General features: G+C 33.5%; 1 protein-coding gene across 7 annotated transcripts in view; it reads left to right on the top strand.

The window, feature by feature from the left end:
- The window catches only part of LOC126748540 (serine/threonine-protein kinase ULK3-like), a 57,656-nt gene extending 41,791 nt beyond the window's left edge, over positions 1–15,865 (top strand). For 6 of the 7 annotated variants that reach the window (XM_050457856.1, XM_050457850.1, XM_050457852.1 and 3 more), the window contains 4 exons: positions 1,171–1,407; positions 2,338–2,563; positions 10,364–10,963; positions 14,710–15,865. In XM_050457856.1, coding sequence (XP_050313813.1) covers positions 1,171–1,407; positions 2,338–2,563; positions 10,364–10,963; positions 14,710–14,913 — 1,267 coding nt within the window. In that variant the 3' untranslated portion in view covers positions 14,914–15,865. The remainder of the gene's footprint in view (positions 1–1,170; positions 1,408–2,337; positions 2,564–10,363; positions 10,964–14,709) is intronic. The other variant, XM_050457855.1, reaches the window with a different exon arrangement.
- Positions 15,866–16,343: the final 478 nt, after the last annotated feature.

Genomic DNA, 16,343 nt, shown 5'->3' with positions numbered 1-16,343 from the left:
TGTTTTAATTATATTAACTCTTCACATCACACAACACAACTCTTCTTCCATTTCTGCTGTTAAGGTAATGTCGAATCTTCCCAGTTTTGTAGCTACAGTTGTCCTTTTTAGCCTTTTTCTTAACGTGCTTTCCGCCATTCCTAAGGATTTTACCATGCTTCTTTTACTTTATCCATTTTCAATCCTCTGTCTTGCTGCCTCCATAACCGCCGGTGAGCATAAAGCACGTTGAGAACTTCGTTTTCTGCCAGACATGCTGAAACACAAGAAAAAATACGTTTAATCCGTTAGAACAAAAAACCTGGTTTGTAAGAGTGCGCGCGTACTCTTACAATATTAATGATTGCGCACTCTTACAAAACGAGCATGTTTTAAAAAGCGCCAGTGCTGCCTCCATCTTGGTTCGAAATTGTAAACAACGGTATGATTTATACGATTCTTCAAGGTTTATTGTAAGCATGACAAAATATGACCGCGAAATTGTTGAAAACTACAGTTACAATATCCAAAATGTCAAAATATAATAACAAAACAGATAAAATTCCTTAAACTTACCTAATAACGTTATTATCGCTGTTTATTTGCTTAAAATGCACAAGAAACATGCAGACACTCCTCTTAATCAGTATGAACTAACACCTTGTTGTTGTTGACGACGTGCTCCAAAAATCGACGAGTGCGTACTCTTATTGACCGCGCACTCTTAGAGCACTCTATGCTAACATTAAAAATAGAAGTAAATATCACATTTTTTTATAAACAATGGGTTTTTTACGTACACTTATAAGTAAATAACAAATCTTTAAAATAAGATATTGTTCTTAAGGCATACTAATAGAAATTGTAATTAAACCAAATAACGAAACGTGAAAAGGATGATTCCCTTTGCCAAATAGAGTTTGTGAAGATAGACTGCTACTGCAAAAGGGCCATAAAAAATAAATTAGTTTTATTGCACAATATGGCCGCTCACCCTCCATGAATGCAGGGCAAAAGCCAGTAAAATATAATATATAAAATGTAAATAATGATGGTACTATGGTATTATGACAACAATTTTATTTTTTCAATATGATCGTATTTTTCATGATGTTCGTAAATTTCACAGATTTCTTGAGTTTTATATTATATTTGATTTTTTTTAATTGAACAAATTTTGTTTATTCAAAGTTTTAGGTTCGTATTTATCGGTACAGAATATGCGATGTTTGGCAGCCTTAGGAACTATTTATCCGACAAAGTTCCATGCAAAGAAGATGTTATTCAAATCGTGATGAGACAGCTGCTCTCAGCCTTAGATTACATGCACATTTTGGGAATTTTACATGGTGATATAAAGACCCATAACATTTTAGTGCATAGGATAGAAGACAATAATAAGCCTGCCATAAAAATAGCAGATTTTGGGTTAGTATTGAATACTTGTACAGGTCACAGTAATTTTCTTATAGTGGGCTACACAACGGGCAACCGAGGGTATTAAAAAATGATTTGAACTATTATACACGCCTCTCCAACGATAAATCTTGTGCGAAATCAATGTATTTACTTGCAATATCTAGTCTTTTTAAGTTAAAAAAGAGAAGGATTGTCCTTTTCTCTTTTACATGACTTTGTGTGGTATGAAAATTAAAAACAAAAAATTATTATGATACCTAAATCTTATAGTTTATAAGTAGTTCCGAATTTTTAAATGGAAAATTTGGCACTTTAAAAAGTTCAGTCTGTAAGAGTTAAAAGAGTTAAAATTATTTTTGGCAATGTAATAATTAATGTAATTGCATCCTTAAGTAAAAAAAACATCGAATTATCTCTTCAAAGAATAGAATTCAATCAAGCTTAATGGTCATTAGTTTCATTTAAATAATGGGTGTTTCAGATATGCACTGCATATTGCTAAGTTCCTTCACGATTCTAAAACACGATTTACAACTTTAAAAAAAACTAGTACTTTTTTTCTCAATCAAATGTGGAATTAGTAGATTATTTTTTTGAATTTTTATACCAGCCACCTCTACTAACTCTAATCGTATACAGATAAAAATATGCAGCTAGTATCTTTTCATAACAGTTTTTATAAATGTGTGAAGCTCTCCGCCAGCTTTGTACTGCATTATCTTTAACATTTATACAACAAACTACCTTTTTTTCTGAATAACAAATGGCATACAATTTAAAGTGTAAAATCAGAAAACAAGTCATTATATGCATTTTTATACTGTATTTTCGTAACCATTTCTTAATAATGAAAAAAATAATAGAGAAATTTACCTTCTATCATTCAAATGGGCACGTTAAAATGAATAAAGAAACAACAATATTTGATAAAATTTTTAGGCTCTCGGAACTGAAATTGGTTGATTGCAACTTAATGTACCAAGCAGGCTCTTTAAACTTTATGGCTCCAGAAGTTTTGCTTAAGATGCCAGTGGATACAAGATGCGATTTATGGTCTGCTGGAGTTGTCATGTACTATATGATGTTTGGCAAAACTCTATACGGTCATACCGAGAAAGATAAAGAAAGACATATAGATTTCATAAGAAGAAAAATGATACCTGATGTAAGTAATTTGTTCTTTTCTCTATATAAAAAGAATCAAAATAAATCTAGTCTAGGTAGATATATAAATTTATTTTTGGGAATTTTATTTTTCTTGCTATACACATTAATTAATTAATGAATTAACAGATTAGCTGATGAAGAAAATATATTGCAAAACTATATATAGTGCTTTCATTTCAAAACAAACCTCCCTTAATAACTTCTTAAAAAAAATCTACATATCAGGGTTAATAACGTTTACTTTTATATTTGACAAAGCTGCCAATTACCTCACTTTCATATGTCAAATCGGATCATAATGTGCTTCGTTATTCGCCAGATAATAAAGTCTGCTTTGAAATTCCTAACTTGCAAGTGTTTGTCCGCTAATATCTCTACATTCGCGTGTAATTCGATCCTTTAAATCATTAATATTTTCAGCTCGGATTTAATAAACTTTGCGTTTTAAATACCCCCAAAGACAAAAATCTAGTGGTGTTAAGTGTGGCAGCCGTGCGGGCCATTCAATTGCACCATGCCTCCCAATTCACATCCCTGGAAACAGTCCATTAAGCTACTTTCGAACTTTCAAAGCGTAGTGCGGGGGAGCTCCATCTTGTTGGAAATACACATTATTTTCATTTAGTATCCCATCAGCAACTACATCCACAAAAAAAATTTGAACTCAATGAACTGGTTATTATCGTACATTTTACTAGTAAATCGGTTCAACCTGTATCTATTTTTTGGCGAAGTGAGATGGAAAATTGTTTGCGATTTAAAATAATGTGTGACACTATAAGGCAACCCTTTTGACGTTACCAACTATTCGCTTTTACGTTAACCGATTTGATTTTTTTTCGGTTTAGTTAGATAGGAGATTTTATGCTTTTTATTACATTAAGGGTAACCATTTAAAATAAATAAGTTTGAGGTCGATAAAATATCTATTATTCTCAGGCATTCTTAGTTACTATTCATATTACTATTCGTTTAATAGACATTTTAATGCTTTTTTACAGACATTTAAAGGTCCTCCTGTACATCTAGATTAACGTATTTTTTTTTTAGGAAATTATTAAGGGTGGTTCGTTTTGACATCAAGGCACTGTCTATTTTAAATAACATATTTAACTGACGCCTTACGCGTCTTAAAATTAAACCAGTGAAAATACTTGTAACATGCGACAAAAACTTTGATCGACTTAAGCAGTCTATTCCAGCAATGAAAACTGCACTTGTGGACAAAATTTACATTCCTAACAGATCAGTTATTTTGAGACTCAAACAAGAACTCCAAGTGCTGTTCTGAAGACCACATATTGGAAGAAGTTACTGGTGAAGCGGTTAAGATAAAGATCTTAGAAAATCTTAGTTAAGAAAGCGGTCAAAGTAGGATTCCTTCTTGGAACTACTGGATGTATTACTTCAAGAAAGTGGTCATAAAAGTTAGCTGCGCGTGGACATTAATTCTCTTTTGGAATTGGGTCTACTATCTCTCTTTATATTTCCTTATAGATCTCCGGAAAAGCATTTTTGCGATTATGGTGTCAGGATCTAGTGAACCAATTGTTTGTTTAGCAACTTGTCTTCATTGGACGAATGTACGTTCAGCCGTATCGGTGCCGCCACAATAAGAGCATTTCTCCATTTAAGTTTACACGCATTAGATAGGCTTGGAAATTTCCATGACCAGTTAGTAGTTGGTCAGGTGGAAGTTTGTTTTACCGGGTTTCGTTTTTACACAAGTCGTATGTTGGGTATTAGCCTTTTCATTCAACCTACTGTGCTATTTTCGTGATTGTACTCTTCTTGCCATTGGGAAATTAGTTCTTTATTGGCTACGTTCCTGGCTTCTTTTTCTTTCTCTGCTCTTGCTAGCTTGCTAGCATATTGGAGGGAATCTTGCTACTACCAGCATTGGTTGATGTTGTCCTGTACGCGCAAATTATTCGAATTGCAGTTCTTCTTTGCACACTAAAAATGGCTTTTCTGTGAATCTTCTTTTGTATGGCTTTTTCTTATAAAGTCTAATGGACTCTACCATCAGGCCAATATTTTTCTGCATCCTTCCTATGGTCTATATGTTTTTGACATTAGGCGACTTATTTGTTTAATGCTTTGTTGGCCTTTTTAGCAACGATTTTGATATGTAAAGGTGAGATTTCTATCTAAATGGATGCCCAAATAATTGAAATCTTTCTGACTTTCAGTGATTGTGTCGTTTAGAGTCACAGAAATGATTTTGATTTTTCTACCTGTAACAAGGCGTACTACGCCTGGTTTGTGTGGCGCCAGTTTTAAGTTGTTCTTCTCTATCCATTCCGTAATATTATTTAAGGCGTGATGTATTGTGACATCCAACATCTCCTTTTCTCTAGTTTCTACTAGGATACCCGGGTCGTCCACGTATACGATCAGAGTTATGCCTCTCGATACTGGAAAATTTAGGATCTCGTCATAATAGACATTCCACAGTGTCCTAAAACTGAATCCTGTGGGCCACCGCACATTACCATTTTTTACGGGTCTTCAATGTTTAGCAATAGATCTTCGAAATAGCTAGCCAACATATTGAACAAGCATGTAGCAATGTTTCTTCTCCCTAGTTCTGTGAGCAACCCTTTTTATGAAGCCAAGTTGAAAGCATTTTTCTACATCGACTGTTACGAAGGCGCGTAAGTTTCTTCTTTCGCAGTATGCCAACTTTACGTCTGCAACCATTTCCTGGACCTTTCTGAGCTGATAGTAGTGAATTTCTTTTGTCTGAGGCCTGTCTGCCTGCATCCGGTCTATCTATTTCCGCCTTTAATCGACTACGTTTATAAGGCAGATTCGTTTGTATAAGGTCCAGCTGTGCAGTTTTCCAGGGTTTGACGCCTGAAAACAGGATGGAGTTCATAAGGTTAAAAGACTGAGCTGTGTGCTTTTATCACTTCTGGCGGTAGGTTGTCAGGTGCTGATGCTTTATTAGGTTTAATTTTCTTAACCGCGGTAGTGAGCTCATTTGTGGTAAATAATGGGATATCTGGCTTTCTTACTATTTGTCTGGGCCATATTTCTGATGTTCGGAAAAGCTCTTTTCGCTATATCGAGTTGCTTTTAATCGGGCAGATTTGGTAGGGTGAATTTGCTGGTTACAATAAGATACCCCTTACACTATATATTACTATTGACTATTACTATAGTCTTCTTTAAAATATTACAATCGGTGTACATGTCAGCCGTAGTTCTTTTCCATTTTTCAATGTTGCCTTTGGTTAACCTTGTCTGAATTCTCGTACTACATATACACTGCTGTTTTCCTCCTTCCATTTTTTAGGTAAAGCAACATTGCAGGCGTTTTGTACAATTGTGGTAAATTCCTCGGCACTCTCAAACAATTGCTGCCTGTTTTCAAGATGTTTGGATATCTCTGTCGATAAAAAAGGTTTATGTTTTCCTTTTTGAATCGTTCTTTCTTCTGTTTCGTGTTGATAGCTAACGTTTTCCTTCTTAATAACTTCTCACCCAGTTTAATATATTGTTGGCTATGTTTTTGGTGCTGAAAGTAAAGTCGATTCAATTTTTGCAGATATATAACAACCGTACAGTACAAAATGTAGTGGTCTCCACTCAAACAAACCAGACCATACAAAAACCAGACAAAACCACTACCATAAACCATGTCTTAGGATTTTAACATTTGTAGATTTAATTGCTGCATCCTGTTTGTTATCCACAATCCACCAGCCATGAATGAACTTACTGCGGATGGGTTCCATCATAACGATTAGATCAGCTTTATAATCTGAATCGCCAACTTTAGCATGTGATCAAAGGCATGTGTTCGAAAGTCATAAAGTTATTATCATAAATTTATTAGGTATTTTACGTTATATTGGTCTAACAAATAATGCTATTATCTGAATATTTTAAAGATAGAACTGGGGCAGTGTCCTACAATTCAAAATTATCTAGTTTTTAATCTGTTACGAGCGGTGTTCCGCAGGGGTCCACTCCTATTTAACTTATATGTACCTAAGCTCTCTGAAGCCGTTCAATCTTGTAAGCATCATTGACCAGTGCCATGGCTCCTTGGCCCCTTAGGACGACAAAAACAAAAGTAAGGACACAAAGTCACGGTCTCATCCAATCTATATAATTTCTTAAAAAAGCTTAAAAGCTACACGTGTTTCGCTCCTGTCGGAGCATCATCAGGCCTAGACCTACACAGATCACATTACAACTCTTTGTAAAGACAACTCTGAGTTGTAATGTGATCTGTGTAGGTCTAGGCCTGATGATGCTCCGACAGGAGCGAAACACGTGTAGCTTTTAAGCTTTTTTAAGAAATTATATAGATTGGATGAGACCGTGACTTTGTGTCCTTACTTTTGTTTTTGTTTTCGTTTGGTCTCTTAGAGAAAAATGGATGATACGTTTCTACCCTTAGGACGAGCCACTACTGTACCAAAGACATTAACCTAGAGCACAGTACATTGTACAACATTTACTAAATCAAATAAACCTAAATAAACCTTTCAGTGCGATTGCTTACATATAATACTGTATGAAATTCAGGATAATGAAATTAAAAGGTATTGAATAAATTACTATTTCGGTAGATATGCAATTTACGTTAAAGTGCAAATTGCCAGGAAAGAACTTTAGACACTAGAAAATAATTAAAAAATTGAGGATAAAATAATATAAATTAGCCAATATTACAGATTCGAAATCATAACATTGTTTACACATTCTTCTTATTTGGCTTGACCTGGTAACCCATTGTGCAGATTCAAGGACAGCAGCTGATTAAGGTCCAACCAATAACGTCATGAAGAAGCAATAAATCCTGATAAAGTTCTAATTTATGATGAGAAATGGGCTTGGGCTGGACCATTTCGCTTAAGATCCTGCATAAAATTCTGCATACGACCCTAAAATTAACAGGTGAAGCTTCAAAAAATGGCGACCTTAAAGTCCATGAGAAAACGTTTTATAAAAATAGGAATCAAGCTTACTTCAAAATGTTAGAGGATCTTTTATAAAGTTTATTAAAGTAATCTTTCAGATTCCATGGCTAGTAATAAGGTAACCGTGAAGTCGAATCCCTACCTCGAGAAACTGAACTTATTAACCAGAAGACCACACCTTTTGAAAGAATTGATAATCTCACGCAGTTTTACAAGAAACAATATAACGTTGCCCCACTTAGATTTAAGTTATAGCGAATATAAAAATCAATCTATTCTCATTAGGCAAAGTATTCAAATAACAGGAAAATAATGGCAATAACCGCCCGGTATGGAGAATGCCAATGCGTAAAAGGTTGATCTTTGAGCATGGGGTACGTGACCAATGATAAAGGACAGACAAATAGGAAAGTCACTTTAGTCATAGAGAAAGAAAAAAAAACAAACTGATTCCAGTAAATTGTTTAAAAATTCAAAACGGAGAATCGCTAACGCCATCTAGAGTTCTTATTTTTTACAATGTCATTAATCCACTTTATACTAGATGTCGCGATCAATACTATCTTCATACAATATCCAATTTGTGGTGGGATCCCACATACCAGTAGGGCATACTCGCTGGGGGAGCACGCCACTGTCTTCCAGGCCGAAGTATTCGCTGTATTAAAATGCGGACAGAAAATCGCAATCGAAAGCTGCGGACACCGCAATACAGTCGTATCAATATGCTCGGACAGCAGAGCTGCCATTAAGGCTATCACGGCCGCAAAGGTAAGCTCCAAGCTTGTACTAGAGTGCATAAAAGTCCTGAAAAAACTGGTGCAGGATTCAGCTCGTCTGGATACCTGGCCACGCAGGCCATGCAGGTAATGAGGAAGCGGACTCTTTTGCCAGACTGGGATCCGCGAATGTGCCGATGGGGTCGAAACCGATAGTTGATATCGCCAAATGCGTTGCGGTTGCGTCAATGAAGGGTCTGCTGGACAAGTGGACCCACCGAAGATGGACTGAGTTTCCTGGTATGAGACAGGCCAAAGCGCACATAGGTGGGCCCTCTGCCTGTCTCATCAAAAATCTACTACGCCTAAAAAGACGCGAATTTTGGCTAGTGACAGAACTTTTGACCGGACATTATCGGTTTTTCTAAGGCCATTGGGCTCTAGTAACCCCCGGTGGAGCATGATGGGTTCATCAGAAGACCTATATGCACAACTGCCTCCGGCAGCCCACTGATTTGACAATTTCAATTATTACATTATAAAAGCAACCAAAAAATAAAACGCTACAATGGAAGCGTTAGAGAGATTAGTTAGTCCGTATAACGCTAACAAATCACCGAATGCACCACCCAAACTTAGTAAAAGAATGACTGTACTTAGCTGGAAAAGAAGCGGGAAGAGAACTTTATTGCCTTGAACAACTTTTGTCTCAATAAAACTCAAAATCTGCAAAAACTTATTGTTCTACCTCTACCGGGTTGTTCTGGACACCCATTTATCGGCACTGAATCTGGGAAAAGCACTGCCTGAAACAGAAAATATTATTAGAAAGATTAAAGAAAACTGGCAGCAAAAAATAATGCATGGCAGACCATTTTATATTTTTTATCTGGACACAGATAAAAAATAAGGAAGAAGATTCGCATCCTAAATTACATATCTACGAGTAACAAGATCCAAGAGTACTTATTTTTAGAGATTGCAATACAAGATCAACAAGATATTATGAAAAATACATCCTGAAAAGCAAAATAGAAAACTGAACAGGAATCAATCCAGCATATAACATTAGCATGTAACCAACTGCTGCCCAATTGCCTATCTTAGTCGGCATAATTAGTCTAGGCACACCCCTCCTCCTTGCAATTTTTCAGCAATTAGGGCTAAAAAATGATGAAATACCACCATATAAACACTAAACCTTATGGTTTAGCACGAGTCATCAAAAGATTACTGGAATGCATCCCAATCACAATAATCATCCTAAAATAATCCTAGACAAAAGGAACCAACAGGCCACAATAATTGATTTCGCAGTGTCGCTGGATGAAAACAGGTGGGGGGTATACAATGAGAAACAACCAAAACTACAGATCGCTGGCTGAAGAACTTAAAGAAATATGGTGATTAAAACTAGTTGAAATAAAAGCAATTGTAACTTCCTGCAATAGTATTGTTCACGCTAAACTTAAAATACACTTGAAAGAACCGAACATACATATGTCAATATTTACCAATATTCAAAAAGCGGTGATCTTGGTAACCAAGATCGGTGTCAAGAACACTTTCAATCTAAAAGCAAAACATATTAAGCCTTGGGACTGTGAGCTCCCGGCTAAGTGTTAAACACCACACAAGCGTAAAAAAAAGGTTTAATACACGTTAATATAATTTTATCTATCGTAAATTACAGTCTTTTATGTATCCGTTGTAACCGTTATTTTTTCACACAAAATTTTTGGTAATTTAAAAACAATTTGACTACATATAATGTGAAATTTTATGTAAACCAAAAAAATATAATGATCGCTGTTCTTTTAAGAATAAGAAGAACTTCATGTTAAACTGTCGATTTGTACTTAGAATTAAAATAAAATTGTTTTAATTTTTAGAGAAAGTATAGAGAAGTATACATTTTAAATAAATTTACGTTTTTGCCTTTTTGTTGATTTTTAAAGCAGATATTTAAACATTTTTATTCTTAGGTTTTATGAATAAATCTAATTTTTAAAACTTTTGTTTTAGTAAAATTACCACAGAAGGTAATAAATTCATTGAATTAGTATCACAATTTTATACATACTGTCTCAAAATAAGGTGTATTTAATGACTTACTTATCTAAATGTTTTTTTTTTTGCCAGTTTCGGGACCAACAAAGATACTCAGCCAGCTGCAACCATCTTGTAAGAGGGCTTTTACAATTCGATAAAGAGGAACGTTTTTGTGGTGTGTTCATAAGGAGGCATCCATTTGTTGAATTAAAAAATTGTCCTTACTATGGATTGAAGTTTATGGAAGATGGATCCAACCATGCTACTGAAGCCGTTAAGTATGCCGCGAAAGGCAGATATGGAGAATCTTTAGTTCTTGGTATTCAAGGCATCCTAGAATTAAAGATACAAGCGAATTTGACAGAAGATCCTAAACTGCGCGAATATCTTTTCTTAAAATGGACTAGTTTTGAAAATTTTGTCTTATGCCAAGAAAAACTTCTAATATTGAGTACAGCATGCAAACTTGACCCAAAATCAGATGTTATTACCCATGAAGAATTCAGAAAACATCTAATTAGTACTCCTAGAATTTTGGTTGGTTTTGACATTGGTTGTGATGCTAGTATGTATCTACGGGAAGGTCACAAAGATAGAGCAATCAACATGTTCCACCAGGCCTTGCAGATTTTGTTGCCTTTGATGAAAACTGAACCAGACTCCAACAGAAAAGAGATACTAGGTCGTAAGGTAAGTAATAAATTCTTGCATTTCACGTAATAAGGGCAATACATTTATTATTCGCAATTTTGAGACTACGAAAATACAGAATCGTAGGTCAGAGGAGGTAATAAAATAAATAAATAGTCATATATTTCCAACAGGTAATTCACACCAAACAGGAAAAAGAAACGAAAAATAGTTTAACAAAATTACTTAATATCATAATGCTACCCTAAACTATAAAATAAGTAAACAATAGTAAGACAGTAATAGATCAATTAACCTTGCTAGTTATTGCTTTAAGAGAATTATGGAAAATATCACAATGTGTACAATAAGTATTAAATAACAGTTATAATTTATCGGCGCTCTAGATAGCATATTAGTTCTAGGACGTTGACAATAAAAAGCTAAAGAACATGTTCGTTTAACCTGGGAAATATATACCTAATTTGATTTAGTATCTCGGTACAATCAATTTAATTATTTGAGAGTTTGTATAAAAAGGTAATTCCTAATCTATGCCTTCTGGTTTACAAGGATACGATTCCAAATCTATTAAAAAATCATTGTCTAGTCCTCTAGCAGGATAAAAATTATCTTCTTTGAAAGCTAAATATTTCAAAAATTTGCGTTGCACCGGCTCAAGATTCATAATATCAACCCAATAAATGGGATGCCAAATGAGACAATCATACTCCACTTTGGATCTAGCAAGACTAAAGTAAAGTACAGAATTTTTAATAAAATTAAATTAAAATGTCTGCTATTACAAAGATTTAGATGCAACTGAAACGACATTATTTAGATGAGTCTTGAACTCAAAGCTACAATGAAAAGTAATCCCTAAGACTCTAATCTCACTACATCTTAGGTACAATGGAAATGTGGAAAAACTATAATTATTTTATTGATTAATAATGTTATTAAGTATACAAAAATTATCTTTTTACTTAGCTTTTGGTAAAATAATAAAAGTAATAAAGTAAAATAATATATATTTTTTTTGTTTAAATTATTTTCATTTTTTGCGAAATTAACTGCAATTACTTAGACCATAAATTTAATAAGCTACAATACGTTTTTGTTCGGAAGTCATACCACCTACTGCATTAAGCAGCTGTCAGTATTGTATCAAGAGGGAAACAGAGATAAATAATTATATTTTATAGGATTTAGTTTTTTTTTAATATTTACATTTTGCTTAAGTTTGCCAAATTACGAGACAGTTTTACCACTAACCAAAATTCTTTATTTTTAATCGCGACACGTGTTTCGCTAACGATGTTAGCATCTTCAGGAGAAGATTAGAACTAAACTAAAACTACTTACAAATATCCTTATATACTTAACTAATAGAGTAACTAATGATGTAACTAATAGAGCCGAAAATGCAATGAAGCATGTATGCATCTAATTTTCGATTGTTATTAACTAGTTTCAGTAATTTAAAGTTGTCTATCCCTACAAAGTGACTGAATGTTCAGTCACACTTGCATTTTCAACTCTTCCATATTTCACATGACCTACATGCTCTTTAAATCTGACATTAATTGATCTTCTGGTTTGTCCTATATATTTTAATTTAATAGCAAGATCATAAATCATCTGAATAAGTATGCGCCACTTCAGCCACCTTCCTTCTATGCACCAAACTGTCCTAGGTTCAAGTTATCTCTGGAAGCTTCCAAGTCAACCAACGAGATTTGGTGGCAAATCATAAGAATACTGTTTGTTTAAGAGGTTTTCATGCGAGATCCGAAAGACATCGAATTTCATTGCCCCAAATGCGACAATTTTGTTTATTTACGTAACCATTCAAATGGAAATGATCTTATTACAAAAAATGATTTTAGTACAAAAATATTGTTGTTCCCTGTTTTCCTTTCTAGGATCCAATTGCAAAAAGTACGGCCTTGTCCATAGTCGGCTGACTTTAACTCCTGTTTATTCCAAGTTCGGTTATCTAAATTTTTTTCAATAAAAAAAAAATCCACAGCATTTATACAGTCATATTACAAAAATGTTTGATAGAGAAAAAGAAATTGGGTGGTAGCAATATAATAATTTATATGGATCTTACCAAACTATAGTGTGATGAAATTAGGGAAGTTTATGGAGAATTGGCAAAAAGAAAGGAAAAAAGTGAAGATGTGATTTTGGTGTGAAATTTACCAATGGGGCTAGCTCCATCAATTTCTAAGAGAATTGTACTAGGTCCAAAAAAATCATTAGGTGATTCATTAATAATGTATCATTTTAACGCTAGAGGTATAAGTTAATTAATTGAGCTAAATCATTTGAAGTAAACGATATCCGTAAGCAGTTATGATGTAATTTCGTTGCCCGAAACATGGTTGTTTCCGGACATTTTGTCATCTGAATTGGAGTTTACGGCATATGAAGTGTTTAGATGTGATAGAAGTGCCCTTACAAGGAATAAGAAAGATGGTCAGGGTGTTTTACTTGCTGTGAGAAAGTAGTTTAAACCGTGATTAATTAAACACTATTGTTCATCGTTAGAGCAAGTTTTTGTTTCTGTACAACTTAATCTTAAGAATATTGTTTTTGGTGTAGCTTACCTGCCGCCCAAATCTGATATGGCTCAATACAGTGCTTTCTGTGCTACAGTACTTGAGATCTTTGAGGCCCATCCGAAGTGCTTATTTATTATTGCAGGAAACTTCAACCTACCTGGTTGCACTTGGTTTAATGAAAATCAAAATCTTAAAATTACCTTATCGGATGGGTGTTCGAATGTCGCAGTAACTTCACTGCTTGGACAGGTATTTAATTACTTATTTGGTAAAGAAATGTTTCACCTACCAAATCCGGAAGGCACATTTCTTGACCTTTCTTTTTTAATATCAATGGGTCTTCTGGATTGATGGATGATTTTCACACTCCGTAGCAATGTGTCTTTTCAGTACCATACATGTCAAAGTCTTTAAAGTATACAGTGAAGTTCTTGACTTCAAAAATGCTGATTTTTTATTATTAAATAATTTCCTTGCATCTATCGACTGGTCCTTTATTAACAACACTTCTGATATAAATATTTCCCTAAATAAGTTTTATAACCTCTTGTATGAGGGGATCCTTTAAGTCCTATAATACTGGTAGCTTTTTTGCATGGTTTTCAAGAGAGTTAAAGAGCTTAGTTTTACGTAAAAAAGTTGCTCATAAGAAGTTTAAGGAGTCTCAATTGCAAAGTGATTACTTGATTTTTTTCTGAGCTTCGGCAGTCATTGAGCGGTCAGTGTTATCGCGACTATATTTTCGACTAAATTGTCTATTATCCATTTTTTGTTTCTGCTCTTTTTAGTATTAGTTTTGTTCTTTTTTAGGTTAATTAGGTTTTATGTTTATAATCTTTTCAGTTTCAATATGATGGTTTGTAATGTCATTTTCTTGTTAAGCCTTTTCAACAATTGTTGTGATGGTATCATATACAAAAGGTAAAAACAAATGCAGCAGATCCTATTTAGGTAATTAATATTTTTTCTAAATTTAAACGCGTCTTAGGGCCGTAGTGGCGCATTTCCGGACATGGGTTCCTATACTCAAATGGATTCTTCTGTTGCACTGAACAACCCCCAGAAGTTTGATCCCATAGTTCTAAAACACCCTGTATAAAGAGCTTGTGTATAATCAATGTCCTTTTTGTTGCGATAACTTCATTTTCATAAAATGTATTATTTTTATTTTTTTGCAAATAAATGATTTTGAATATAACAGGACAATATCTTACGTATAAATTAATTTTATTTTAGATAAAACGATGGATTGGCAAGTTGGAACAGGTTACAGTGGGTGCATCGGCACGTGAATCAGATACCATGACTTCCTTAATGCTTCGCTTTGGGATTAGACGCAACTTAAAATATGGTAGTAACGATGAAGGCTATTTAGCCGATGTCTCCATTATAGATTCTCAGGAAGAGGCCGCCGCATTACCAGAGCCAAAGAAGAAATAATACTCTAAGACTGATAATATTATTAATGTTTTTGTTGTTGTGTTAGATTTTAATTCTGTTAAAGAATTTTTACTTATTTAAATTCGTTAAACAATTAGTATTTATTAAGGTAGGTAATACGCTCGTCAAAAAGTATTTAGTATAATGTTCGTTTAAAGATTACTGAAAACAAAGAGCAAAATAATTTCAAAGACTTAATACAAGATCAAATAGGTTTAAATAATCCATTGATTAGCACTTTGCAGGTAGGTTTTTTTCTTTAACTTGGAGGTGCCCGTGCTCAACTGCTCCTACCGAAGAAACGCCACTGAATTAAACAGGTTAAATTGAAAGCTTACTAAGATAGATTACTTTAGATAAGTTAACCTAACTTATTGATAACGTTTTGCCCAACCATCCTGACTGTTGTTTGCGATATCCTGTTTCATCCAAACATAGTGTGAATTATATAAATTATTACAAAGGCCTGCGTAAAATTAATGGATTATTTACTACTTACTTATTTTCAACTTGACTGCAACTTATCTAGTTCTAAGGGTAACATGAAATTGTCATATATTAAAAGATAGTATTGTAGTATTAATTTATTAGTATCCACTGATTTTTTAAATATAAATAGTGGTTAACATTAAACCCTTACCATACACATTACAATGCCTTATGGTATGTTATTGACTTTTAGTGAGATTGACGAGCGTTACGTTAATTTAGTATTTTTAAGATATTTCGTATATTTTTGATAGATTGAAAATCCGAATTTTGAAAAAATATGTGAAATTCTTAAATATTTAATTTGTTAATATTTTTCAATGATAAATAAATATAAGAAATATCTATTTGGTTACGCAAGATAATGCGATATGTAAAAAGTTCCTAGAAGCCTTAATGTATAAATGTTAAAGTAATTTTGAAATATTAACAAATTTATTTCTCTAATAAATGTTGGAATTTATGTGTGGTTTCTATTATTTTTAGTATAGATTTGATTTCGATATTTGAATATGGACTTATTAAAAGCACAAAAAAGACTATATATAGGAGTTTTCAAAGTTACATAATAAGAGAGTTATTTCACGTTATTGAAAGTTGTTTTAAAAAAATATATGTATTAATATAAATGGTCACCATTTTTACCAAAATTATTCGAAATTTTCCACATTTATTCTATTAATACACAATCTTGCTCAACGAAACCACGACTCTTTACAAGCTTCGAATATAAAATATCTATAAAAATTAGATTTAATCAGTTACTTAACACCTGACTCAAGTCTGATGATGGCAAGAACACTTGCCGAAATGCATCATTCCTGAAATTAGAGGATTAGCATTTTATTTGTAGAGAAAAGACTTCCCCTACTAATTTTTCAATATTATATTGACTCCACTTCAGAATGGACTTCTTCCTTAATAAAAGAAATATTATTACA

The sequence above is a fragment of the Anthonomus grandis genome, chromosome 22, assembly GCF_022605725.1.
Source record: "Anthonomus grandis grandis chromosome 22, icAntGran1.3, whole genome shotgun sequence".
Taxonomy (NCBI): domain Eukaryota; kingdom Metazoa; phylum Arthropoda; class Insecta; order Coleoptera; family Curculionidae; genus Anthonomus; species Anthonomus grandis.
The sequence above is the reverse complement of the archived record's forward strand: the minus strand, read 5'-3'. Positions and strand labels throughout refer to the sequence as shown.